This window comes from Xenopus laevis, chromosome 2L, assembly GCF_017654675.1.
Source record: "Xenopus laevis strain J_2021 chromosome 2L, Xenopus_laevis_v10.1, whole genome shotgun sequence".
In the NCBI taxonomy this organism is placed as follows: domain Eukaryota; kingdom Metazoa; phylum Chordata; class Amphibia; order Anura; family Pipidae; genus Xenopus; species Xenopus laevis.
Genome location: NC_054373.1, coordinates 12,135,541 through 12,163,297, shown reverse-complemented (window position 1 = coordinate 12,163,297; position 27,757 = coordinate 12,135,541). Strand labels below are relative to the sequence as shown.

The window sequence follows — 27,757 nt, the reverse complement described above, 5'->3', positions numbered from 1 at the left end:
GATGTCAATGCCCTCCTCACATTCCCATCTTTTCTCACCATCTAATTGTGCAGCCAGTGCATGGGCATTAGGGGCAGCATTCTGGAGCATAAACCAGAGTTGGGCATTATGCGATGCTTGCCATAAATGACCAGTAACATCACATTTTTAAAAAATAAAAAAAAACACACACAAAGACAAATGAAACTTTGAAATCGCTAAGTCTTTATTAAGAAATAACTTACTGAAACTCCGCTTGTGCTCCACTTCAGAAAAGGTGATCCGGCGATCCATCGTGAGGTGCTCGCTATAGGAGACAGCCAGGGAGGAAAAATCGCGTGCCGCACAATGGATAGTCGCCTTTTCCGAAGAGGAGCGCAAGCAAAGTTTCGGTAATTTATTTTTTAATAAAGACTTAGCGATTTCAAAGTTTAATTTGTCTTTGTGTTTTTTTTCGTTGTATATGAACGAATTTAAAAAAAAATAAAAAATTGATGTTACTGGTCCTTTAATAACAGTGTCCACAACATGGCACCTGCCTGCTTGCTGTGATTGTGAATTCCAAGACTAAAAGAAACCAGATTTAAATGATTTAGGTAGTGAAAGTGAACTTTATTTTCTTTGACTGACATCATAAAATAGGGTTTTGGAATTATTTTTTAGGGTGACAGGTCCCCTTCAAAGGGGTGGTTCACCAATTTAACTTTTAATATGTTATAGAATGGTCAATTTTTCAATTGGTCTTCTTTATTTTTTTTTTAATGGTTTTTAAATTATTTGCTGCCTTCTTCTGACTTTTTCCAGCTTTCAAATGAGGGTCACTGACCCCATCTAAAAATACAAATGCTCTGTAAGGCTACAGATTTATCGTTACTGCTTCTTTATATTACTCATCTTTCTATTCAGACCCTCTCCTACTCCTATTCCAGTCTCTTGTCCAAATCAGTGTATGGTTGCTAGGATAATTTGGACCCTAGCAACCAGATAGCTGAAATTGCAAACTGGAGAGCTGCTGAATAAAAAAGCTAAATAACTCAAAAACCACAAATAATAAAAAAAGAAAACCAATTGCAAGTTGTCTCAGAATATCACTCTCTACATTATACTAAAGTTAATTTAAAGGTAAACAACCCCTTTACGAAACTTTGGTACTTAAAGGAAAGGCCAATACACAGGGATACCCCATCTTAAACAAAGGCTGGACTATTAAAATAGTGCAAACTACACCCTCTCAGTAATTTTACTATTCATTTTAATATCTAAGAATATATTTCCCTTAAATATGAATATAACAAATGATTTCCCGTGGTGACATTACAGCAACAGAAGTCAGCAGGCAGTTTAATAACCAAGTGTGTCTTCGTGTGTTGGAAGCGACAACTCCATCTTGTCTCCGCACTTTATAAATATAATATGTTTGTGCTTGAATTGGTTCCACTGTGTGTCCGATTTGCCTCCAGCAGCAGTAGCGCGGGCTCCGCTCTCCAACGAGGATACATAACGATTTCTCTACAGTTATTGAATTACACAAAATGTTCTCATCCAGCCGGTGTAAAACGAGTTGATGGACGAGGACAATAATGAAGGATAACGTCCCCCGACACGAGATGCGGCGCGGAGTGATGTAAGACAACTGAGAATGATGCAGTTGTACGTGCCGAATCCCCGGGCAGGCTTCATAAGCATGACTAGTAAATGGATGGGCTGGTAACCAGCATGTGAGCTCTGCATGAGGTCTATTGCTTCATGGCTACTACAGGCCAGGTATCCCACTGGCAGCAAGCTGGGGATCTGGATCCTATCACATTAGGCCCTGTCAGGGAGCTATCAAGCGGGGCTTTATCAAATCCAAAATCCTGCGGCACTGAATCCAAGCTATAATTCCACTTGGTTACGCTGAATCACTCCGTAAACTGAACGTCTCCTTTAAAATATATCATAATAATAATCTTTGTTTTGCTCTGCCTCAACTTTAATTCTCCACTAAAGGAGAAGGAAAGGCTGAGTAAACTTGGGGGTGCCAAAAGTTAGGCACCTCCATTTGATTGTATTTACTTACTTGAAACCCCAGGCAGGCGCTCCTATCAGCAGAAAACTACACCAGCCCGGGCAGGGCCGCCATCATGGTGGGACAGGGGGGACAAGTGACAGGCATGAAGGGGGGCCCAACAGTGCTGCACCCTTGAAAGAGCCGGGCCCCACTTGAGAGCGCTGAAGCTTTGCAGCCATTTTTGAAGTCTCGAACAGCCGAAATGCAGAAGTGCCGAAAAGCCGAAGTCCCGAAGCGGCGAAAAGACCCGAAGCCACGAAACGAGGCGAAATTGAAGTCCTGAAGCCATGAGTTCAATTCTACTGAACGCCAATTTGTTTTTTAATCCCCTGGCCACCAATGTATTATTTTAATATTCTATAGGCCCCTGCCGACAATGTTTTTTTAAAAAAAATATTCTTGGGGCCCCAATTTTTTTTAACTTGTAAGAGGGGCCCTGGCACCAATGCTTTTTTTAAAAAAAAACTTTTATGGGGGGCCCTGGCACCAAAGTTTTTTTTTTTAACTTATAAGGGGCCCTAACCATCAATATCTTTTATAACTTGTGTGTGTGTGTGGGAGGTTACTTTTTTAGAGCTGATGTCTGTGTGGTCTTTTAACAGTGATATGGAGTGGGCGGGATCTGGGGTGGGGCTTGGGTGTGTGGGCCCAGGATTCTTCCAGCGAGCACCTCTGAGCGATCGTTTTTTTCTTTCTTCAAAGAAAATAGCTCAAATCTGAAAAAACACCATCTAAAACCTGTCAAGGTCATGTTGGAGTCAATGGCAGAGGTCCCTGGAACCGTTCGCCGAATCCAAAATGTGGATTCGGTGCATCCCTAGTTTTCCCCTTCCCACCACTAATGTGCAAATTAGGATTCGGATTTGGCTCGGTATTTGGCCGAATCTTTCGCAAAGGGTTTGGATTTGGCCGAATCTTTTCGGGGGTTCGGCCTAATCCAAAATAGTGAATTCGGTGCATTCCTAATTAGAAACAACACTGACCCACAGACTTGAATGTCCATGCAGGTTAATTGTCCAACTTTGCAATTAATGTAAGACTGGGTCTCATCTAAAGGGGTGGTTCACCTTTCAGTTAACTTTTAGCATGTTATAGAATGGCTAATGCTAAGCAACTTTTCAATTGGTCTTCATTATTTTTTTTATATAGTTTTTGAATTGTTTCTTCTTCTGACTCTTTCCTGCTTTCAAATCAGGGTCACTGACCCCGACTAAAAACGAATGCTCTGTAAGGCTACAAATGTATTGTTATTGCTACTTTTTATTACTCGTCTTTCTATTCAGGCCTCTCTTATTCATATACCTGTGTCTCACTTAAATCAATGCCTGGTTGCTAAGGCCATTTGAACCCTAGCAACCAGATTGCTGACATTGCAAAATGGAGAGCTGCTGAATATAAAATTAAATAACACAAAAACCACGAATAATAAAGAATGAAAACCAATTGCAAATTGTCTCAGAATACCACTCTCTATATCATACTAAGGGGCAAATTTATTAAGGTTTAAGTTGTGTTTTATCCACAAAAAGAATTGTGTTTTTGAGGTTATTTTGAAATCAAAAATCCATTTTTTGGGTTAAAAAAAGCTAAAATTTTTCGAGTTTTTTTTAAACACATTTTTCGAGATTTATTGTACCCAGTTCCCTGGAAATAGATTGATTCCATTCCTTCAAGGTCATGTAGGAGTCAATGGCAGAGGCTTTGAACCATTTGAAGAGGGTTTTGCCTGAAAATTCAATCAATTTGAGCAATTCAACTTTTTGTCAGCGAAAACTCAATCAATTAGAAATTTTTCGAGTTGTTAACCCTGAACTCACTGTTCCGAGTTTTTTCTTAAATAAGAAACCATTCGAGTTGTGAGTTCATTTGAGGCTTAAAAAAACTCACATAGCCTTTGATAAATAAGCCCCTAAAAGTTAGTTTAAAGGTGAACAACTCCTTTAAAGACGTATCTATTTCCAGTGGAAATAAGAACAAGTAAATCCTTATAAAAATTTGATGTCGCCATATCTTGTTTTTAGCTATTATATAGACCACAAAAATTTCAGGTGACTTCTCTGCTCTGAAGAAGAGCAAAATGAAAGTCGTTCCTTTTCTCACAAAATACATTTTCCATCAACTGTAGCCAAAGATCTGAGAGCAACAGCAGTTTAAAAACTGTTGAAAAACATAAAAAATGATAAACTTAATTGCAAAAATGGGATGTGACCAATTTTACATGAAGTCCTTTCAGGCATATAGCGCAGAGAGCAGTTTAGGGAATTTTACATAAAGTATTGGGTTAAAATGTGCAATATTTTCTGAAATTAGACAAAAGGATAGAACTACATGAAAATGTTGGCATCTGTATACAATTGTTGCAGTCTGCAGATCTGCCCATTCTTATTCCCTCTTTTTAGCATTATAAAAACATGGTGGGCAAGACGTTTAAATTTCTGCACGTGTCGCAGCCTTAATAATATTTGTTATTGGTTAACAAACACAATCAGTGGATTTCAAATGCATCCAGAATGTTTTTGTTTCGCACAACTCTTCTCATCCACAAACACATCCCACAGTGCCCTCTAGTGTATGATTTCTGTATTTTCTCTGAATTATAAGGTTGGCTGTTCCCTTAAATAACAAGCTGTGTATTCGTTTAAAAAACCAAAAGATGTAAATATTTATTATGAAATGGATCAAAATTCCAAAAAATAGTTTGGAAACATATACGCAAATATTGAGACTTTCATTATGGAAATCCGATCATGAAGATTATATATTTAGATAACAAGTTGCTTTTTAAATTCGTTGCCCATTTCTGAAAGGGTTTCAGGCAGCCGACTTTAGTTGGCCTTTAAATTTCATTTAGAACACATTTTAAATATTTTATAATGCATGGTGATATTTTATACGTTTGACTATGAAAAACGGCATTGGTGGCATCGAAAGGACAGCGAAAGAAAGTACAAGTACAAAAAGTGTAAATGTTAATGATGTGTTCAAATTTAGTGGCTTATGTATCAAAGGTCAAATTTTAGAGTTTTTTTTATACCACGAATGAACTCAAAACTCGAATGGTTTCTAATTTAAGAAAAAACTTGAATGAAAAAACTCAATTCAGCAAGTTCAGGGTTAACAACCCAAAAAAATCGAAGGGGGTTATTTATGAAAGTCCTTATCTCAATATATTCTGCTACAAACTCCAATCACATCCGCCCCGGTTCTTTATGCTTATTTATTATTACATTTTCCCAACAATTTGCTTTGCAGCAAAAAATCCAATTTTCAGGATTTTTTCATCTGATTTTCACAATTTTTTCAGAATTTTCACCTGAAAATCTGCCCCTGTTTGTTATATGGATTAAGCAAATGCTCAATCACAGAATTAAGAGGAAACCCTCCAATCAACTACACTTGAATTTTATGCTGCAAGTGTCCAGTAGAAAGCTGCTTGGATCTTAAAGGGATCCTGTCATCGGAAAACATGTTTTTTTCAAAACGCATCAGTTAATAGTGCTACTCCAGCAGAATTCTGCACTGAAATCCATTTCTCAAAAGAGCAAACAGATTTTTTTATATTCAATTTTGAAATCTGACATGGGGCTAGACATTCTGTCAGTTTCCCAGCTGCCCCCAGTCATGTGACTTGTGCCTGCACTGTAGGAGAGAAATGCTTTCTGGCTGGCTGCTGTTTTTCCTTCTCAATGTAACTGAATGTGTCTCAGTGGGACATGGGTTTTTACTATTGAGTGTTATTCTTAGATCTACCAGGCAGCTGTTATCTTGTGTTAGGGAGCTGCTATCATTGTTCTTTTGTTTGGCTGCTGGGGGGGGGGAGGGGGTGATATCACTCCAACTTGCAGTGATTGAAGTTTATCAGAGCACAAGTCACATGACCAGGGGCCATGGGCGTCCACAGAGGGGGGCAAGAGGGGGCAGTGCCCCCCCCCCGGGACTGTCCACACAAATCTCTCTGCACGCAGCGCTTAATTTTACCCACAGCCAGGCCCAAATTCTTCCCAACTGCCTCCCCCAGTCTCGGGGCCGGGCTGACTCTGATTAACATACAAATACAAGAACAAATTGCTGGCTTCTAATCTCTAATGGACCAACTTGACAATAAATTTGTGTGCTTGCTACTCCTAATCACTTTAACCAATTTAAACAAATCGAGTATAACACTCTTCGATAACGATTAAAGTAGCAAGCAACCAAACGGTAATCCTCACCGCATGGGACAGGATGGCCTGGGTGTCCAAACCCCAGGCCCTTCACTTGAAACGAAAGCGATTCTACTTCAAATATACAGCTTAGCTTGGCACTCACCACGTCTGCCTGATGGCCCGGGTGCCGTGCCCCGAACCCGTAGCTTAGGCGAAACCAATCCTCAGAAATGAATATGCACGCACTCCTGCAGCCGTGACAATTGAGGTAAAAAAGTGTAGCTTTATTTCTTCATGTTAAAAGCAGCGTCCTAACGCGTTTCGTATCAAAAGATACGTAATCATAGGCACACCTGTGCCTATGATTACGTATCTTTTGATACGAAACGCAGCTGAGGCTGCTGAGCTGACTGAGCACTGAAAAAGAAATAGGTGAGGACCTGCCCTTTTCTCTCCAGCCCACTGTGCCCAGGAGTTTCTCTCCAGCTCTGCTGCTCTGCCTTCACTGACAGATATTCAGATTTTCAAGCTGATGTATTATAGATGAAAAGGGAAAGCCAATCCTTGTCTAAATACACTTGAGCTTCGTTGTTATTGGAGGGAGTCACAGAAAGTACTTTTAGGCATCTAGAGATGATCCTAGGGTGTTTTGTTGTGTCAGACTGTATTTCTAGCATTGGCAGTGGCATAACATGAATGGGCTCAGGCCCCCGCAATGGTACCCTCAGGCAGTCCTTCCTCAACCACCCACTTGACCGCCCTACACTTTGCTTGTTGGAGGTGAGCAACAAAGTTAAATCTGCAGAAAGGGTTGGGGAGGGGGACTATCATACCCACAGTCCATGCCAGTCTGTCCCTAGGGTTGCTGTCTTTTCTGGAAAATATTACTGTATATGTTGTTTGTCTTCCCTATTACTAACATTGGCATCAAATATAATTTTTACTGGTACTACACCACTGCCCGTTGGTGCCTTGATAACTATAGAGGAAGCACATATCCTCCTGCAACAGCTTACTCAGCTCTATTTTTACAGCAGCACGGATAGCTAAAGGGGGCCTGCACAGTGGGGCAGAATCACTAAAGGGTGAAGTGGTTGTGGCTAGCGACAATTCGCCAGAAATCTCATCCACAGGGACATTGCCAATTCACTAACAGTCGTAGAGGACAAAACGGTAGCAAACAAGACTAGTGGTCATTCTATATATATATATATATATATATATATATATATATATATATATATATAAATGTCCATATATAGTTAATAGCGCACACTGGAACGTTTAAAAGATTAGTTTATTTAACAAAGTTAAAAATAAGTGTATCGACGTTTCGGTCCGAATCTGGGACCGTTTTCCCAGATTCGGACCGAAACGTCGATACACTTATTTTTAACTTTGTTAAATAAACTAATCTTTTAAACGTTCCAGTGTGCGCTATTAACTATATATGGACATTTAAATAATTGACATGATAGCAGCACCTGGTCATTTGTTTCTTCCAAAGGTGTGCGACTGACCATGCTCGTACTGGTATATATATATATATATATATATTTGTCTGTTGGGGGATGCTACCCTAAACTAAATTACTTGCCCCCCCCTGGAAAATTTTCTGCGGACGCCCATGCCATGGGCAGCTGGGAAATTGACAAAATGTCTAGCCCCATGTCAGATTTCAAAATTAAATATAAAAAAAATCTGTTTGCTCTTTTAAGAAATGGATTTCAGTGCAGAATTCTGCTGGAGCAGCACTTTTGATTCATTTTGAAAAAAAAGTTTTTCCCATGACAGTATCCCTTTAAGTGCTGCCCCCCTAAAACTGGCACTCCAAAAACTGGCACCCTAGGTACAAGTCTTCGAGTCCCCATATTAGGGTTGCACCGAATCCAGGCTTTTGGTATTCGGCCAAATCCCAAATCATTTGTGACAGATTCAGCTGAATACCGAACCAAATCCTAAAATATATATGCCAAGCTCTTTTCTGCATGGTGATAATTAATGCCAATAGGCAAACATACTTTTTTTAAACTGTTAACCAACTAATAAATTGGCTTCATTTTAACACTGTGATCATTACATTTTTGGGGATTTATCTGGTGGTTTGAAAATGTTGATGACATTTTGATATAACCAGTACTTAATATCATTGCGGTCCCATTGGCATGTAAAAGGGGTGCTAAGAGGGTGCCGTCTCTTTAAGCGACATTTTTACCTGCATGAGAAGGATCTGGAAGTAATTGGCATGCAGCGAGCCTCATCATCAGACTGTTTATTGTAGGAAAGCTGCTGGGTCAAGAGCTAAGCCCTATGTGAGAGCAAATAGACCTACGTATAGATACACCCACTGCATAAGATAACAGGAGATTAATAGAAGAAAAATCATATTCCTACCCATAGGGCGAAAAAATGTATATTTAAATTCATGTATATGTATAGTTTTCTCACTGTGAATGAGCATGCTTCGTAATATGTTTATCCAAGTGGCAATTTGTGCAAAGCCTGGTGTCAGGAGGAACGAGCCCCTCAGCACTAACAATCCCTGCCACTCATCAACATGACTCTTACAGGCTTCTTATAGAGCACAAAATAAAATAATTGCCAATACATTATCTTATGCTTATGGGTGCTATGAGAAGGTGCTGAGATGAGGCGAGTTCCTTGGGCATAAGATCTGACAAACAGTGAGTTGTATTTCAGCAACTGAAAACATCAGTCATTTAAAGGAGAACTAGAAAGTTGTACATTAGGTTTTGTGCTTCTGTACCAGCCCAAGGCAACCACAGCCCTTTAGCAGTAAAGATCTGTGTCTCCAAAGATGCCCCAGTAGCTCCCCATCTTCTTTTCTGCTGATTCACTGCACATGCTCTGTGCTGCTGTCACTTACTGAGCTTAGGGACCCACTCACAATATACAGTACACATAGAATAGAAATGTCACAATATAAGGCTGATTAGTGATTAATACACATAATTACTACATGGCAGCACAGAAACCAGTGCAGTTAGCATCAGAATTGAATAATCAGCAAACCTGTAGCATCAGCTTATATTACAGCCAGGGAAGCTCATTTTCTGCTGGATAATTAGTGACGAGCCCTAAGCTTAGCTTCTCAACAGCCAATCAGAGCCCACTGAGCATGTGAGTGTCACAGACACTTTCCAAGATGGTGACCCCCTGTGACAAGTTTGAAGTCCTGGATCATTGCTGCTATTGACAAGCTGAAACTTTAGCCTCGTGCAATAAGTTCACTATATAAAATATGTAATTTTTAGCCATATTCATTTTTAAGGTTTAGGTTCCTTTATGTCTGTAATCTACAGATTTAAGAGATTGGATTGCAGTAAATTATACAGTCTGCTTATGACGATCAGATTGTATGTAGTAGCTAGGGTTGCCACTTTATTACAAACACACCCCAACTTGTCATAACCCCACCCCTTACATAGCCAATCTGTCCCTGATGTCAATGTTCCACCCCCAATGTCATTGATCCACCCCCATGTCAATGGCCCAAGCCTAGATCCTATCAGATCGACTCCCTTTTCAGTTCTTGCCAAGATATATCTCACTCAATGCCCATTGGATAGTATGTAGTACCCCCCCAAAGTGCATTATATCGCCTGCTATGCCATTCAGGTAGTATGTAGTACTCCCGAGGGTACATTATACAGCCTGCAATCAGCTCTGTGGAGTCAGTGCATAAATCCTTCGACTCTACCGTTTATGGTACCTCCTACTCCAACGTCGACTCTGTTTTTAAAGGAACAGTAACACCAAAAACTGAAAGTGTATCAAAGTAATTAAAATATTATCAACTGTTGCTCTGCACTGGTATAACTGCCCCCAGGGCTACATAGCAGCTTAATAAATAGTATTCTTTCTGAAGCAAACACACTGCTTTTACCAGTGCATGCTAACAGTAATAAATAATAAATACATAGTAATGCATTTTTGGTGTTACTGATCCTTTAATATACTTTCTATGTTGTATTGAAAGAAGTACACAACATGCAAGGCGTTTTTATCACTGCCAAAGCTCAAAAATATATACCACATATTTTGGCAATTCTAAAACAAAATCAAAGTTAAAACTACATAAACCAAAAACAATTGGAAAACCTAAAACAACTTATATATTTATTGAACCTGGCATATAGCTGTAGAATAGCTGCTAAATACAATACCAAAATTAACTCAAGTATTGTTCTTAGAAACAGAATAGCTTCTGCCAGATCTTCATAGAAACTCTTAAATCTGATTATTTTCAGTTCTAGTATTTAAAGTTATTAGGAGTCAGTACATTTTTGGCGACTCCATCTCCGACTCCAGGTACCCAAAATTGCTTCAGACTCCACAGCTCTGCCCTCAATGCCCATTGGATAATATGTAGTATCCTCCAAATAGCATTGAATAGCCCGCAATGCCCAAAGGATAGTATGTAGTACCCCCAATACATTATATAGCCTGCAATGCCCATCAGAGTGTATGTAGTACCTCACTTATGAACAATATATAGCCTGCAATGCCCATTGGATAGTGTGTAGTATCCTCCAAAGTGCATGGCATAGCTCGCAATGCACATCAGACTGGTTTAAATCACATGCTCTGGGCTACTGTCAGTAACTTGAGCTTAGTAACTGAATCACAATATACAGTATATAGACACACAATATAAAATTCATAAAACTGGGCTGATTAATAATACATTTAAAGTGGACCTGTCATCCAGAAACAAACATCTGTATAATAAAAGTCCTTTTCAAATTAAACATGAAATCCAATTTCTATTTTTTATTAAAGCATTCATAGCTGTTGTAAGCTCAATTAAAAATCGCAGCAATCAAATATTGTCTGCCCCTCCTCTATGCCAGTGGCATAGAGGTGGGGCAGACAATTACTTTCACTTTCCATTCAGCACTTCCTAGATGTCATTGCTCTACACACATTCCCCCGTTCTCTTTACCGTTTAATTGTGTAGCCAGGGCATGGGGATGGACATCAGGTCCCCCATTCTGGTGCACAAACAAGATTCTGAGATGATGCAAGGCTTGTCTTAATAACAGTGTCCACAAAATGGCTGCTTCCTGTTTGCTATAATTATAGATTCCCAGACTTAAGGAAACAAGATTCAAATAATTTATATAGTGTAATTAAAATTAATTTTGCTTGACTAATGTGATAAAATCAGATTTGGAAAGTTTTTTTTGGGTGACGGGTCCCCTTTAAATACATTTTGCATAGAATCCATTGCATTCTGCATCAGGATTGATTAATAATCAGCCCTGTAGCTTCAGCTTCTATAACAGATGTAACCTCACAACAACCCCTAGGCTTAGCTTTCCGACAGAATCCCAGATCATACTGAGCATGTGCAGTGTCATGGACACTCAGAAGATGTCTAATAAGATCCAAGCTGCTGGGGATAATTGTGACGGCCTAGATCATTACGGTTATAGGGCTGCTGAAGCTCTGGATTGGTACAGTAAGTTCAGTATTTCAGCATTTCTAGCCACATTCTGTTTAGGGTTTAGTTCTGTTTTAAAATAATCAGGTGGCTCATCTGTCCGTTACCCAGAAATCTATACTTGTTTGGCAAATGGATTCAAAGACTTTTACAGACTTGTCTGTTCCAATGCATCAATCTGAAGTAGATTTAGCCCTCGCGCAGTGCCAGAATGTGAGGGAGTATCATTGGCATTTCTTTCATTTTTTTTTCCCATGTTCTTATTACATTTATAAAAACAGACATCTGTATCAACAAAATAAAAATGTGTTAATGAGAAATGTGAGTTTTTCTGACACCAGCCACAAAAGCCTCTGGTGATTCTCCCATTGCATGTACAAAGCTCAGCTATTCACAGTCTGGCACCCCTAATTGGGAAAGAGGGGGGGTAATGGCTACATCAGTTTAGAATATTTAAACCTGTGTCCTCTCTTCATCAAATATCCAGTATTATATATTGCTCCCACAGTAGGAATGAAAAGGATTCTAACACATTCCTATTGCATATGGATATTGTCTCAATGCCCTTACACCTTCAAATTCAGCCTCCTACCTCCAAAGTCAAGGTTTACCCCATCAACTCTCAGTTACATGTCTATTCAGTCCTCAAACCAAGCCAGTGCAAGGGTCCAGTAGGCTGGAGTAGATGTAAGAACTATTTCCAGTTGTCAGAACATTGTCCAGAGCTCTGTGCGGAGATTGGACACACAGTGTGGCTTGGGAAGTAGAAGGAGCACAGGCAAGATGGCAAATGGGGCTGAATTTGAGATAGATAGCAGCAATGTGTGGGTTGACCCAAAATCAGTGGTGGCCCACAGGTTGACCAATGGTTGGGCGGGTTTGGGTTGAAATTTGGCCAACCATTGCAGGCTAGAGTTGGGTGTGGGTCAGATTGGGGAAATATGCTTCTCCGCTGCTCCCAAAGATTCCCTGTGTTGGAACCAGAAGTGCGCACAGAATAGCTTACAGAGCGAGAAAATGGGGGTACAGGTCAGTGTGAGTCCTACAATGGAAACATTTTGCTCTTTAGTATATGGTGCAGGTTAAGGTTTTGGGAGTTAGGGTGGGGTGTGGGCAGGCCGGACTGGCAATCTGAGAGTTCTGGCAAATGCCAGAGGGGCTGCTGTATGGTTCCATAGAAAGTTTCCATATAGTGGGCTGGTAGGGGGCTGTTTGGGCCTCTGTGGACTTGGAATGGCAGGGCCTATTTTGACTCCCAGTCCAGGCCTGCATGTGGGTTAAGGTTTTGCAGGTTCGGGTTGCGTACGGGTTAAGATGTTGTGGGTTAGTGTCGGATGCAGATTAAGGTTTTGCGTGATAGGGTGAGTTGCGGGTTAAGGTTTTGCAGGTTGGGGTTGAGTACGGGTTAAGATTGTGTGGGTTAGGGTCGGGTGCAAGTTAAGGTTTTGGTATGGGTTAAAGTTTTGCGGTTTGGGATTGGGTGCGGGTTATGGTTTTGTGGGTTAGGGGCTGGCTGAGTTTTTCCTGACCCGCACATCACTAATAGGCAGTATTATCCTCTGGTTTGAGGGATAGACTGCCAACTCCAGAGACGTCAACCACCAATCTCTGAAATCCAGAAGGTTTTTGGCCACCTCCAAGAAATAGTCATGCCCAGTTATATTTTGAATTTTGCACATGCTCAGTGGGCTCTGAGCAGCAGTTGAGAAGCTAAGCTTAGGGCTCGTCACTAATTATCCAGCAGAAAATGAGCTTCCCTGTAATATAAGCTGATGCTAAAGGTTTGCTGATTATAAAATTAGGGTTTGTCGTGAATTATCAAGCAAAAAATAAGGTGATACAGGGATGGTTATTAAATTCTGATACTAATTAAGATGCCATGTTCCAACACTATTCAGCCTTATATTGGCTATAGGTATTTGGCATCTTTGGAGACACAGATCTTTATTGCTAAAGGGCTGTGGTTGCCTTGGGCTGGTACAGAAGCACAAAACATAATGTACAACATTTCTAGCTACTTCTTTAGTTACGCTTTACTTCTCCTTTAAGGAATATACTCACAATTACAGAGACATCTATAAGAGGGTTTTGGGCAACATCCATGCCACCATCACCCCCCTGTTATATAATTGGCACACCCCTTGCTCCACCCCAAACCAGGTATATAAAAATATGGCGATTTAGAAATAAGGGTTTTGTTTACCAAGTAATTGCTCAGATGCACCCTAGTCCAGAAAAACCCAGAACAACCAACCAGCGTTTAGCTTTGGCTGGTCATGTACAGTTAGAAAAATGAAAACCAGCTTCTGATTGGTTGGCTGTAGATTTATTAGGGTAAAGGCTACTAGACTTACTACATATACCCATGTGAACTTCTAAAGCCAAGCAAGCAAACAAGGGGTTACAAGTTCCCTTTCGCCTTGTTTTTTTTCCCAAGCAAAGTGTTCTAACTGTCTAGCCATCTGTTCACAGGTTTAAGAGGAATTTCTTAGCCAATTCCTTTCCTTGCTAAGAACCTTTCACTTGTGGTATTAAGTTTAGTCTTTCCCCATCCTGTTATACAGGTTCACTTTTCATGGAGAGCAGTTATAGGTCTCCTTAGGCCTTAACTCGCTTAACAATTATTTTATTTTACAACATTTTTGGTAGCCAGGAAAGGTACCGTTACAAGGAGACTGGGAATAGCCAAAGTGGAAGAAAAACTTTCTCAGATGATTTGCTACACAATAAATTTCCTTAGTAGACTTTAAACTAGACAAACGTTAATCAAGGCTTTAATGGTCTCTCGGAAACCCTAATGGGGCAACGCTTTCCTGCATGTGCAGTTTAAAAAGGTAACAAATCACATGGCGTGGAAAAATAGCGCGGCACAGGTTTCTGTAAGGAATTGTGTCATTTTCGACGAACATAAATCACCCAAATATAAACATACTTAAGAAATAAATTCTGCAATATCTGTTAACTTATTTTAAGGATTTGCTTTTCTACAAAAAAAACACGATACGAATTAAATAGAATTTAAGACAACATTTTAAAAAGTTTTATAAAAAAAAAATACATAATGGGAGTTAGTACTTCTAATTCAAGATGGAATGATGTACAATCTAATAAGTACAGGTATGGGATCTGTTATCCAGAATGCTTGGGGCCTGGGGGTTTTCCAGAAAAGTTTTTTTTTGCATATATTGACACCATTAATTAAAGGTGCTAGCTTGCAAAGACACTATTTGCACTTAATATATTTCCAGACTGGAAAGGTGTGGGACAAATACTAAATAATTCAAAAACCACAAATATTAAAACTGCAAATTATCTTAGAATATAGATGGCAACATCATATTAAAAGTTAAATGAACAATGGGCTATCCCCTTAAATGGCCCACACACACTGACATTGTTTTAGTTTACTATTGTATTGTATTTAATGTGCCAGACAAGATCATTTCCACACTACAGACATCAGACTTGCAGGTCTACAGTTACAAAGCTGAGACAATACACTGACAGTGAATCTGCTTTCAGTCCACTGGCACCTTACTAAATAGTGTGGCCATTACTAAATGTAGCCAATAAAGGATGAGTTTACTCCACTGGGGCTGGGCCCTTGTGGATTGGGGTTCCGGTAATCACTTCATCATACTGTACTTCTGATGGCTTCATTTGCTGTGTTAGCTTTATACCAAAGGGTTACATAGGCGGTGACTTAACCTGACACCTTAGTTTCCCATAGGAACGAGCAAGAACCCCAATCATTTAGGGGCAGCTTTATCAAAATGTGACTTTAAAGCTTCATAAATAAAAACTCACTTGCGTTCTAATCAATCCTATGGAGTTTTTTGAATTGTATTTATTAATAGGTTTAAGTTAAAACTCACCATTTGATAAATACAGTTCTAAAAATCCCACAGGAATGAATAGAACGTGGGTGAATTTTTATTTATTAAGTTCTAAACTCACATTTTGATAATCTGCCCCTTAATGTTGATTCAAAGACACCCAGTTTTGTTATGTGTATTTATGTGAGTGGATGTGCAGGGGTGATGCTTTCCTAACATGTCTGTTTCACCAGTGTAGATTTGTTCAGTTATCAGAAAAGGCTGAGTAATGGCTACTAGTACCACTTTTTGAAATGCTGTTAACAAATGGAGTGCTGGGAGCTTTAGTTCAGCAGCAGCAAGAGGGAGATTTATCCTGTTTGTATTTGGAGGTGCCAATAGAGTAACCTTTTTTTCAGCTTTTAATATGAGTAGCAATGCCCCTGATAAAATACTTCTTCCTCCTCTGAATACAAGTTAGCCCTTAAGCTCCAAGCTACCACAGAAATAAACCCAATTTTTCTGAATGCACAGGATAGCAATAAGCATCAAACACCATTGCGTAACCATTTCTCCTTCCCCATGAACATCGATCACTAAGGGTCCCATAGAGTAACCATCTCTTCTTCCCCATGATCAGAGGCGGGCCAGGCCAGCCTGGCACCCTAGGCAACCCAGCCGGCCAGCTCGTCCCCAGCTAGTGCAAGCCGAATGGCAAGTGAGACCCCCCCAATCATTGCCCCCTAGGAAGCTGCTTCTTCTGCCTACCCCTACTTGAGGCCCTGTCCATGATCATTGATCGCAATAAGTCCCATAGAGTAACAATTTCTCCTTCTCCATAATGGGACCCATAGAGTAACCATTTATCCTTCCCCATGATCATCGATCGTATGGGTCACATAGAGTAACAATTTCCTCCTACTTCTGCATGATGGGACCCATAGAGTAACCATTTATCCTTCCCCATGATCATCGATTGTAAGGGTCACGTAGAGTAACAATTTCTTCCTACTTCTGCATAATAGGACCCATAGAGGAACCATTTATCCTTCCCCATGATCATCGATCGTAAGGGTCACGTAGAGTAACAATTTCTTCCTACTTTTGCATGATGGGACCCATAGAGTAACCATTTATCCTTCCCCATGATCATCGATCGTAAGGGTCACGTAGAGTAACAATTTCTTCCTACTTCTGCATGATGGGGCCCATAGATTAACCATTTATCCTTCCCCATGATCATCGATCGTAAGGGTCACGTAGAGTACCAATTTCTTCCTACTTCTGCATGATGGGACCCATACAGTAACCATTTATCCTTCCCCATGATCATCGATCGTAAGGGTCACGTAGAGTAACAATTTCTTCCTACTTCTGCATGATGGGACCCATAGATTAACCATTTATCCTTCCCCATGATCATCGATCGTAAGGGTCACGTAGAGTACCAATTTCTTCCTACTTCTGCATCATGGGACCCATACAGTAACCATTTATCCTTCCCCATGATCATCGATCGTAAGGGTCACGTAGAGTAACAATTTCTTCCTACTTCTGCATGATGGGGCCCAAAGAGTAACCATTTATCCTTCCCCATGATCATCGATCGTAAGGGTCACGTAGAGTAACAATTTCTTCCTTCTTCTACATGATGGGACCCATAGAGTTCCCGCATTATTTCTTTGTTTTTTTGTTATTTGTGCCCCTGAGGAAGACCAATATGGTTGAAACGCGTTGGGCTCATTTTTGTAATTTTTGTAATGAATATATGATTTAATTTTTCTAAATTGAGTGTGCAATCCTTTCCAGATTTTCTATATGTGAGACTTGGAGACCCACATGGGGAGTCTCCCTTTGGATTAGCACCTCGCATTTTATATTTTTAAGGGTGTGCACCCTCTTTTCTAATTTTTAGGGACCCATAGAATAACCATTTCTACTTTCTCATGAGCATCAATCTAATGGAGCCATAGAGTAACCATCTCTCCTTCCCCATGGACCTCGATCGCTAAGGGACCCATAGAGTAACTATTTATCCTTCCCCATGATCATCGATCGCAAGGGTCGCATAGAGTAACAATTTCTTCCTTCTTCTCCATGATGGGACCCATAGAGTAACCATTTCTACTTCCTTGTGATCCTCGATTGCCAAAGGACCCATAGAGTAACTATTTATCCTTCCCCATTAGCATCAATCACTAAGAGACCCACAGAGTAAGCATTTATCCTTCTCTATGATCATCGATCAGTACTGTACTATAGACTATGTTGGTGCTTTATACAATATGTCTGCGTTCTTTAAATACATGTTATTATTATTAATAATAATAACAAAAACATGTTAATAATTGTCAGGGGAAGTTGTAGTGATTTACTAAATTAAAGCACCTGTGGAGCCTGACAAAAATAAACCAGTAGATGGCAGTTTTTGCAAATTGTTGGCTAGGAGTAATTCACATCTCAGGGCAGCTCATACCTAGTGAGGAGAGCAAAACAGAAACTAAGGGTAATGGCACATGGGCGATTTGTAGTGTTTTGTTCCCTCAGTGATTTATCGCTCCAAAGGAGAGGGACAAAATACTACATAAATAGCCCCAATTCAATGCCGATTGGAACTGCATTTTGACAGAATATACAGTATAGAAATAGCAAAAAAAAATTGCGGGCAACACAATGAATTAATTGGAATTTTGTCCAATGCCAAAAAATTTGTGTAACTTTAACAGTGAGATATATATATCATATGGCTTGGGCACACACTTATATAACCATATACCTGGGTGCAAATCTGACAAAAATACACAAGATAGGTGTATAGCCTTCTATAACATATATGATCATAGCACTACACACTTTATTTTGCAGGTTATTCCTTAATGTGACTGTTTCATGGCTACTGATCCTGTGGTCACATGTGGGTTAATACGCTCAATTGAAATATGGGTGTGGCTTGGTGATGGTTTCCTGGTGGGTGAGTCTATAAAGCACTTAAGTTATATTATATGTTATATTTTGATAAAGGTCCCCAGTGAGGACTGAAACATCGATTTTAGAAAAATATTTTTTTAAAGAAAGTTCTATATATATATATATGAATGGGATCTGTTATCCAAAATGATCAGAACCTGGGAGTTTTTGCATACCTCCCAACTGTCCCTTTTTCGGAGGGACAGTCCCTCTTTTGACAGCTCAACCCGCAGTCCCTCATTAGTACTGGAAAGTCCCTCTTTTCTATGCACTGAACAGCCAGAAAAAGAAACAAAGTTTCTCACTTAATTGGCTTTTAGCAGAGAGCCCAGAACAGCCACAGGTGCAAATAAGATACTTTGTAACAATTTTGAGACACAAAAACACAGTTTAGATATGGAGAAATATTTTCAAACTTTCATAACCTGCCAAATTTTGTAAAACAAACATGGTAATTAGGGGGTGTGGCCACAGAAAGGGGTGTGGACAAAAAAATTGCTGCGCTACGTGCGGGATAACATTTTTTGTCCCTCTTTTTACTTCCAAAATGTTGGGAGGTATGGTTTTTGGGTAAGGGGTATTTCTGTAATTTGGATCTTCATGGCTTAATTCAATTTAAAAAAAATCATGTAAACATGGAATAAACCCAATAGGCTGGCTTTGCTTCCAATAAGTATTAATTATATCTTAGTTGGGATCAAGTACAAGCGACTGTTTTATTATTACAGAGAAAAAGAAAATCATTGCAAATGTTTTTTATATATATACACACACACACACACACACATATATATATATATCTGACACTAGATGTCACTGCACCAAAATAAAAAGACCACCTGAAGTTACTGCATTAGAAAGGAGTAGCTGCTAAATGCTACACGTGACCAACAGGGGGCCCTATAAAATTGAATGAACTGAAATCAGAAAAATTCACGAAAAAAACAGATGAAACACGTTTCCATTTATAATCCAATAAAACAGCCACATACAGAATGAAAAGTACAAACACTTGCTGAGAAGTACTGCTCATATCTCCATAGTGAGTGTCCATCTATAACAAACCTTTATCCAGGAACCTGTTACCCAGAAAGCTCCAAATTAGATCAAGGTCATTTCCCATAGAGTCCATTTTAAAATGGACCTGTCACCCAGACATAAAAAGCTGTATAATAAAAGTTATTTTCAAATTAAACATGAAAGCCAAATTATTTTTTTTAACAAAGCATTCATTTAAAAATCTCAACTGTCAATCAAATATTGTCTGCCCCTCCTCTATGCCTTAGGCAGAGAGGCGGGGCAAGCAATTACTTTCACTTTCCATTCAGCACTTCCTAGATGTCACTGCTCTCCCCACATTCCCCCTCTCTTTTTACCATTTAATTGTGTAGCCAGGACATGGGGATGGACATCAGGTCCCCCCATTCTGGTGCACAAACAAGATTCTGAGATGATACAAGACTTGTCTTAATAACACTGTCCACAAAATGGCTCCTCCCTGCTTGTTATAATTATGAATTCCCAGACTGAAGGAAATACGATTCAAATAATTTATACAGTGTACAATTAAAGTTCATTTAGCTTGACTAACTTGATAAAATAGGATTTGGAATATTTTTTTGGGTGACGGTTCCCCTTTAAGCACACAATTCTATTTTTTTATTTCTCTGTAATAATAAAACAGTACCTTGCAGGGGCATAACTACAGAGGAAACAGAGGGGCCCAGGAGGTATAGGGGCCCCATGAGGCCCTAATTCATATATAATTTCAATAAATATTGGTAAAACATATCAATCTCTAGACATTTTGGGGGCCTGAAAAATAATTTGATGTGGGGCCCAGTGATAACTGGTTCCACTACTAGTACCTTGTACTTGATGGTAACTAAGACACATTAATGCATATTGGTTGCAAAACAATTCTACTGGGCTTATTTTATGTTTAAATGTTTTTTTTTAGCAAACCTAAGGTATGGAGATCCATAATATGGAAAGATGCCTTATGGCAATGAGCCCTCAAATTGAGAAGCCCTTAGCAGAGGTGCAGCCTTACCTCCTCAGCAGTGAGTAAGTAAACAGGAGTCAGCGCAGGAGGCGAGGCCAATTCACAATCCAGACTGAGGCTGATGAGGATCTGGGTCAGGACTTCGTATCTCTGGGGGTTGCTTTTCTTGAGAGATTCAAAGGTCCCCGTGTCATCCTCACTAACAGACTCTGGAGAGGCTTCAAGTTTTACCTGCGACAAATAAGGAGACAGGCGGAGTTATACATGGAACTCACTCATGCTTTATAAGGGATACTGTACCCCCACCTGTAAATGATAAGGATATTAGAAGTCACTGAGGGGTTCTGTGACCATATAAAGTCACAAGGCTGCAGGCTGAGTTATACAGGGAACTCTGAGTACCACTCATGTATTATAAGGGATAATGTACCCCTACTGTAAATGATAAGGATATTAGAAGTCACTGAGGGGTCTGTGACCATATAAAGGCACAAGGCTGCAGGCTGAGTTATACAGGGAACTCTGAGTATCACTCATGTATTATAAGGAATAATGTACCCCCTACTGTAAATGATAAGGATATTAGAAGTCACCGAGGGGTTGTTCTGTGACCATATAAAGGCACAAGGCTGCAGGCTGAGTTATACAGGGAACTCTGAGTATCACTCATGTATTATAAGGGATAATGTACCCCCTACTGTAAATGATAAGGATATTAGAAGTCACTGAGGGGTTGTTATGTGACCATATAAAGGCACAAGGCTGCAGGCTGAGTTATACAGGGAACTCTGAGTATTACTAATGTATTATAAGGGATAATGTACCCCCTGCTGTATATGATAAGGATATTAGAAGTCACTGAGGGGTTCTGTGACCATATAAAGGCTGCAAGCCTTATACAGGGAACTCTGAGTATCAACATTCTCTCCAAATCAAACCCTATCTTTAAGCTACAGTATCATTATATTCTGCTGGATTAATTCTCTCTAGGTTCTGTTAAAGTGGTGGTTCACATTTAAGTTAACTTTTAGTTATAGAAGGGCTAATTCTAAGAAACTTTTCCATTGCTCTTCATTATTTATTTATTATAGTTTTTTAATTATTTGCCTTTTTCTTCTGACTCTTTCCAGCTTTCAATTGGGGGGGGGTCACTGACCCCATCTAAAAACAAATGCCCTGTAAGGCTATTGCTACTTTTTATAATTCATGTTTCTAGTCAAGCCCTCTCCTATTCATATCCCAATCTCTTGTTCCAATAAATGCATGGTTGCTAGAGTAATTTGAACAATAGCAACCAAATTGATACTGGTTAAAAAGCTAAATAAAGTAAAAACCAAAAATAACAAAATTGCAAATTGTCTCAGAATATCACTCCCCACATCATACTAAAAGTTAACTCAAAGGTGAATAACCCCTGCAGTGTAATGATCCCCTAATATGAATCCTGCCATCAATGGAGGGGTGGCTGATAATCCAAATACAAAAAAAACTCTTAAACTGCTCCGTATCATGTCTATTATATAGAATTTATTCCCTGCATTAAGTTGTACAAGCAAATAATTTTTTTATTCAAAAGAAAGTAATGTAAAATCATTCAGTGTGTTCTTCTGATTAGTTTTGCAATGTACATTGCAAGATAGTTACACTGCTAATATAAAGTTGATATCCAATATACAATAGTTCAAAAGACTGCGATATGAATGTTGTGGTGCTCTATCCGGAAACCTTGATGCATAAATAGGTTTCAATATTCCATGCAGAAAATAAAAAGTCAGATGGCACACACTGGTTTATTTTAGATCTCTGCACGACGTTTCGGAGAAAGGAGGTTGGACCTCCGAAACGTCGTGCAGAGATCTAAAATAAACCACTGAATTTGTAGCACAATTGCTAAAGGTTGTGCCATCTGACTTTTTATTTTCTGCATATAATAAAGTTGAAACTAGGGATGCACCGAATCGGCCTTTTTCAGCAGGATTCAGATTTGGCCGAATCCTTGTGCCTGGCCAAACAGAATCCAAATCCTAATTTGCATATGTAAATTAGGGGCGGGTAGGGAAATCACGCTTATTTTCTTCCTTTCCTGCCCCTAATTTGCATATGCAAATTAGGATTCGGTTCTGCCGAATCTAGGAGGGGTTATTTATCGAAATCCGAAATGCTCTCATTATTTTCTGAAATATACCGCAACCAAATCTGCATGGGTTATTTATCAATACATTTTCCCGAAAAATTCCAGTGCGGGTAAAAACCACATGCCACCTGCTGTTATTTAAGTTTTTGAGAAAGGGAAAATCCTGCGATATTGTTCTGCTCTAGGGGGGGGGTTATTTATCAAAATCCAAAATTATTTCATTATTTTCTGAAATATACTCCGACCAAATCTGCATGGGTTATTTATCAATGCATTTACCCTACAAATTCCAGTGCGGGTAAAAACCCTGAAAAACGTATGAAAATGCGAATCGTACAATTTTTTCGGATTTTTGCCCGAAAACCACAAAATCTCCGGATTTTTGCATGAAACAAAGTGCAGATCAGGATAGCTTCGGGACTTCTCCCATTGACTTATTTACTGTACAAGCTCGGCAGGTCTGAGATGCTGGATTTTTGGATTTTGACTTTTTCCATCCTTGGGGTATAATAAATTACTAAAAATTTGGATTTTATAGTTAAAAAAAAAACTAGAATTTTTTTAATTTTTGGCATTCGGACTTTGATATATAACCCCCAGATGTTTTCTAACAAATGTAATTTTCAGCCCATGGTAGCCAATCAACCAAACTGAACATCAAGTGGCCCCAGGGGTTTACATTTCCTTAAAACAGCACACAAATAGTAAATAGAAGCGATAGAAAGCCAGTACCTGGCAAAGAACAGCTTCCCCTCCATTTTCGCCAAAGGTCTGGTGAACCAGAATCAAGTCTTTGTTGTCATTGTTTAAATACCCCCATCCAGTCACCTGGGTAGAGTCTTCACTAGAAAGTTCCTCGAAGACATTGCCGCTGGCCACCGCATGCAAACTGACAAGGTCACAGTTGGGTCTCCCAAAAACCAGAGGCTGGATAGACCCTTCCAGTTCACATTTGCTGGTTACTGATACACTGCCAAAAGTAAAGGAGGAAGAAAGTCCCAAAATCTTTCCACCTTTGGACAAATAACTTAGGAACTGCTCAATAATTTGATTGGAAACTGGATGGTCAGAGGCCACCACCAATAACAAGCAGTTATCTGTCCATGGAGCTTTGAGAACCTGATCTTCCGGAAGAGGATAAATGACGTACCTAGAAGAATCGAAACACTGTAGGAGAACAGACTTGATTTCTTGGAATCGACCCCCGGTTTCCGGGCCACAGTATATAAGGACATTGGGTGGTTTCCCGGTCACATTAAGTTTGCCATGGTTCTTTTCTTCACCCTGCTCTAAACTGTCATCTATGCTGCTGAAATCATCTGGGAGGTCAGGAATGTTCTCTTCGGAGGCACACCGGACTGACTCTATGGTGCGGTTCTCCAGTTCCAAGCACTCGTGGCAACTAGACAGATGAAGATGACGGTGGACTTCCACCTCCTCGACTTTATCAGAGGCCGCACTGCTCTCAGCCGTACCCATAGTTTCTTGTTCAACAGATTGAGTCAAATCTGGGTCAGTTCGGCTCTCTGGGGTGTTGAGATTGGTCTCCTTTGTGTCTTGTGCCTTCAGAGACGACTCCTTTAGATAAACAGCTACGGATATAAAACAAAGACAGTCTCATGAAGAGTGTACCCACCATATTGAATTATTAGTAATGGCACACAGGCCGCGCACCTCTGCAATGACTTATTTTCACAGTTCAATGTGAAAATAAATACTGGGTAAATAGATAGCTTGCGTAAAAAAAGATGTTTCTGATATAGTTAGTTAAGCAAAACAACAGTTATCACCCACAGCTGATAACAGATAAGCTCTGTAGAACATAATGGTGTTGTTATCTGTTATCCACTATTTAACCTGTGCCATATAGACTTTTCAATTTCCACCATTGCTACACAGCAGCTTGTTTATATAAACTATAGTAGTACTTATCTGTTATCTACTGTGTATCCTGTGCTTGAATGGCTGCTCCCATGGCTACACAGCAACTTGTTTATATAAACTATAGTAGTACTTATCTGTTATCTACTGTGTATCCTGTGCTTGAATGGCTGCTCCCATTGCTACAGAGCAGCTTTTTTATATGAACAATAGCAGTGTTTTTGAACAGATCAGTTTTACCAGTGCAGGGCAACATTACATGATATTTTCATTACTTTAAAACACTTTCATTTGTTGGTGTTACTGTTCCTTTAACAAACCAAGATGGAGGTTGACTATATTGAGGCATGGATCATTACTGTTATAGGGCTGTTGGACCTCTGGGCTGGTACATTTCTACCTATACCTACCTATATTATATTTTAGACTTTAGTTCTCCTTTAATCACATTACAGATAACATCTGCCTCACATCTGCCTAATTGTGAAGTTTTAATTTCTGCTAAACCATTAGAAATGGCTGTTTCCGTTGTTTTACAGCTGAGCCCCTTTTTCCATTGTTTTACTGGCATGCTAATCCTTTAGACTCCGTTAGCTGTGCTGGCACCCGGGTCCGGGTTTTACGTTTCAGAACCCCTAAGCCGCTGGGTCCTAGTGCTGCAGCACTGGGTATTACAGAGACCCCAGTGCTCCTTAGGTTATGGCTGGGCAGCATGCCGTCCCTAAAAACTTGTGTCCTAGGCTTGGGCCTTAGTGGCCTCACCACAAATCCGGGCTTGCTGTCACCTATCGTCAGGTTTCTGTAATCCTCGCTGCAGTAGACTGCGTACATGCACAACAGAGCAACAAATTCAGTAATAAGCCCTCATTCAGGTTGTATAGTGAATAAAGTACCCTCTATTCTAAAATATAAGGATATTATAAGTCACCGAGGAGTTCCATGACCATATAAAAGCAAGAAGGCCGAGTGCTTTTATACAGGTCATGGAACTCCGAGGTTACTTCTAATATCCTCATATTTTCCAACAAGGGGTACTTTATCTATTATAATACGCAAGTTTTAGTGAGTCATGTGACAAAAATGACATCACTACTCACTGTTTATAAGGATATAATTTACAAGATATTCCTGGCTCTTGCGTATGTTGTTATCTACCAGTGAATCTGAACACTGATAGTTCAGCCAGTAAAGAGAATCAACAGTCTGGACCCTAAAGGTCACATGCTTGCAGGCAAAGGGTAACTTATTAGTCACTGTGGTGTTTGGGAGGAGTGAAAAGTGTGAATAATAAGCATCTTACATGTGATTTTATGAAGTGGTGACCCATTGTCCATTAGCAGTCTGTTTTCCATAAACGCTATGCCGAGCTCGCTGAAGTTATCTACACTGGCTTCCGCAAGCAGCTTGGAGTGATCCTCTTGATACCGGGCCAGAAGCAAACAGTATTCGGACAGTTTGTGAACCTAATGCAAAGATTAAATGTAATAAGGAATTAGACAAATCTATTTAATGGGGAACTAGCATGAAAATTAAAAATTCATACAATAATGAAATAAGAAGCTTTCTAAATATAATCAATTAAAAATTCTGTACCGTTTCTGAAATAATTAATAATCTTTTAAAGTCCCCAGACACCATGTCTCTCTACATGCAGAATTTGTGCAAAAAGGCAGTTTTGTTAGATTTTGTTTGTACTAGAATCAGATATTTGAGTAAGCTATAACACATCTGCTAGGAAAGGGAGCCCCCTATAAGACAAATTGGATCTAACTGTCAATGACTATCTGACTCTCAACTGTTGCATGAAGACAGAATGAAGAGAAGCAGATGCTGAGAGAGGAATAGTGAACATAAACTTGATTATTTCAGAAACAATGCAGAATATTTAATTGATTGTATTTAGAACATTTCTTATTTCAGTGTGATAAAGCTTGTATTATTTCATTTTCATGATAGTTCCCCTTTAAGGGGTCCAAATGGGGCAACCACCATATGTTAAATATGTCATTTATAATTTGAATACAGAAAACTGTGTTTTACTGGTATAATCAGGAATTACATGCTTGGCCTTCCTGGCTGTGACTCCTGAAACAACATAGCAGAAGGTAGCTGTCTAAAGACCTAGAGAAAAACCGAATACAGCTACACTGATTCAAGAGTCTGAACCAAAGGACAGAAAGGGATAATTAAATACTGCAATTACATTTACAAATTACTTTAATACTACTAAACATTTTTAATGCATGCATATTGGAAAATTGCTTAGAATTTTTGCAAAAAAAACCCTGCTTTTTGGGGGGACCCTGGAAGTTGCATGAAGGGGTGTGGCTTTCTGGTAAGGGGTAGGGTGTGATGGGTAGGGTTTTGGGATAATGGACATGGCCATGTTGGATTGAGGCACTGTCGCAAATGTTCTAAATTTCTGATCCTTAAACAAGAAGGAAAGGCTTGCAGCACTTGGTAGTGCCAAATGTTAGGCACCCCCATGTGATTGTAGTTACTTACCTAATACCCCAGGCCGGTGCTCCTATCAGCAGAAAACTGCACCGGCCCGGGGTTATACCAGTGAGCACCACAGAGCGATCCACTTTCGTCTACTTAAATTTCCCGGAGCAAACGCATGCACAGTTGAACGAAATAGCCGACTTTTTAGTTAAAGTTCGGCTTTGCGTTCTACTGCGCATGTGCAGCCGCGCGAAGAAGGAGGAAACAGGAAGAAGATCGCTCCGTGGTGCTCACTGGTATAACCCCGGGCCGGTGCAGTTTTCTGCTGATAGGAGCACGGGCCTGGGGTATTAGGTAAGTAACTACAGTGGAGTAACTACCGGGGGAGCAGGGGGTGCAATTGGGCCTGGGCCCGCCCCCCTCGGGGCCCCCCTGGCAGCTCGCATGCCGCTCGTAAATGGTAAATGCGGCCATTTGCGGCCGAACGGAGGGGGCGGGCCCGGCTGCACGTCCCGCACCAGGGCCTGCCCCCCTCTAGTATACGTCTCTGAGTAACTACAATCACATGGGGGTGCCTAACATTTGGAACCCCCAAGTGCTGCAAGACTTTCCTTCTCCTTTAATGCTGGCAGATGATCACAAGCAACTTTAAATTCATGTCTTATTTCAATTGTATGTAGACCAACATGTTAAAGTAACCACTAAGCATGTTTTTACCATTAGGCCGGGTAAAAACTTCTCCCGAGCAGTTACTTGTGCTTCTCCAGAACACACATAACACTACTGCTGTGTAGAGTGAGATGCAACCTCTATGATCTGCCCCCCATAATAATCATGCCGGAAGAAATTACTGTGCCCAGGTCTGCGTA

General features: G+C 40.0%; 1 protein-coding gene across 2 annotated transcripts in view; it reads right to left on the bottom strand.

Annotated features, from left to right (window-relative positions):
• Window positions 1-27,757, bottom strand: part of hlcs.L (holocarboxylase synthetase (biotin-(proprionyl-CoA-carboxylase (ATP-hydrolysing)) ligase) L homeolog) — a 125,437-nt gene that overhangs the window by 82,900 nt on the left and 14,780 nt on the right. For both annotated transcript variants that reach the window (XM_018245902.2, XM_041581548.1), the window contains exons 4-6: window positions 25,744-25,906; window positions 23,295-24,154; window positions 20,477-20,659 (exon numbers count right to left, since the gene is read on the bottom strand). In XM_018245902.2, the coding sequence (XP_018101391.1) occupies window positions 20,477-20,659; window positions 23,295-24,154; window positions 25,744-25,906 (1,206 nt within the window). The remainder of the gene's footprint in view (window positions 1-20,476; window positions 20,660-23,294; window positions 24,155-25,743; window positions 25,907-27,757) is intronic.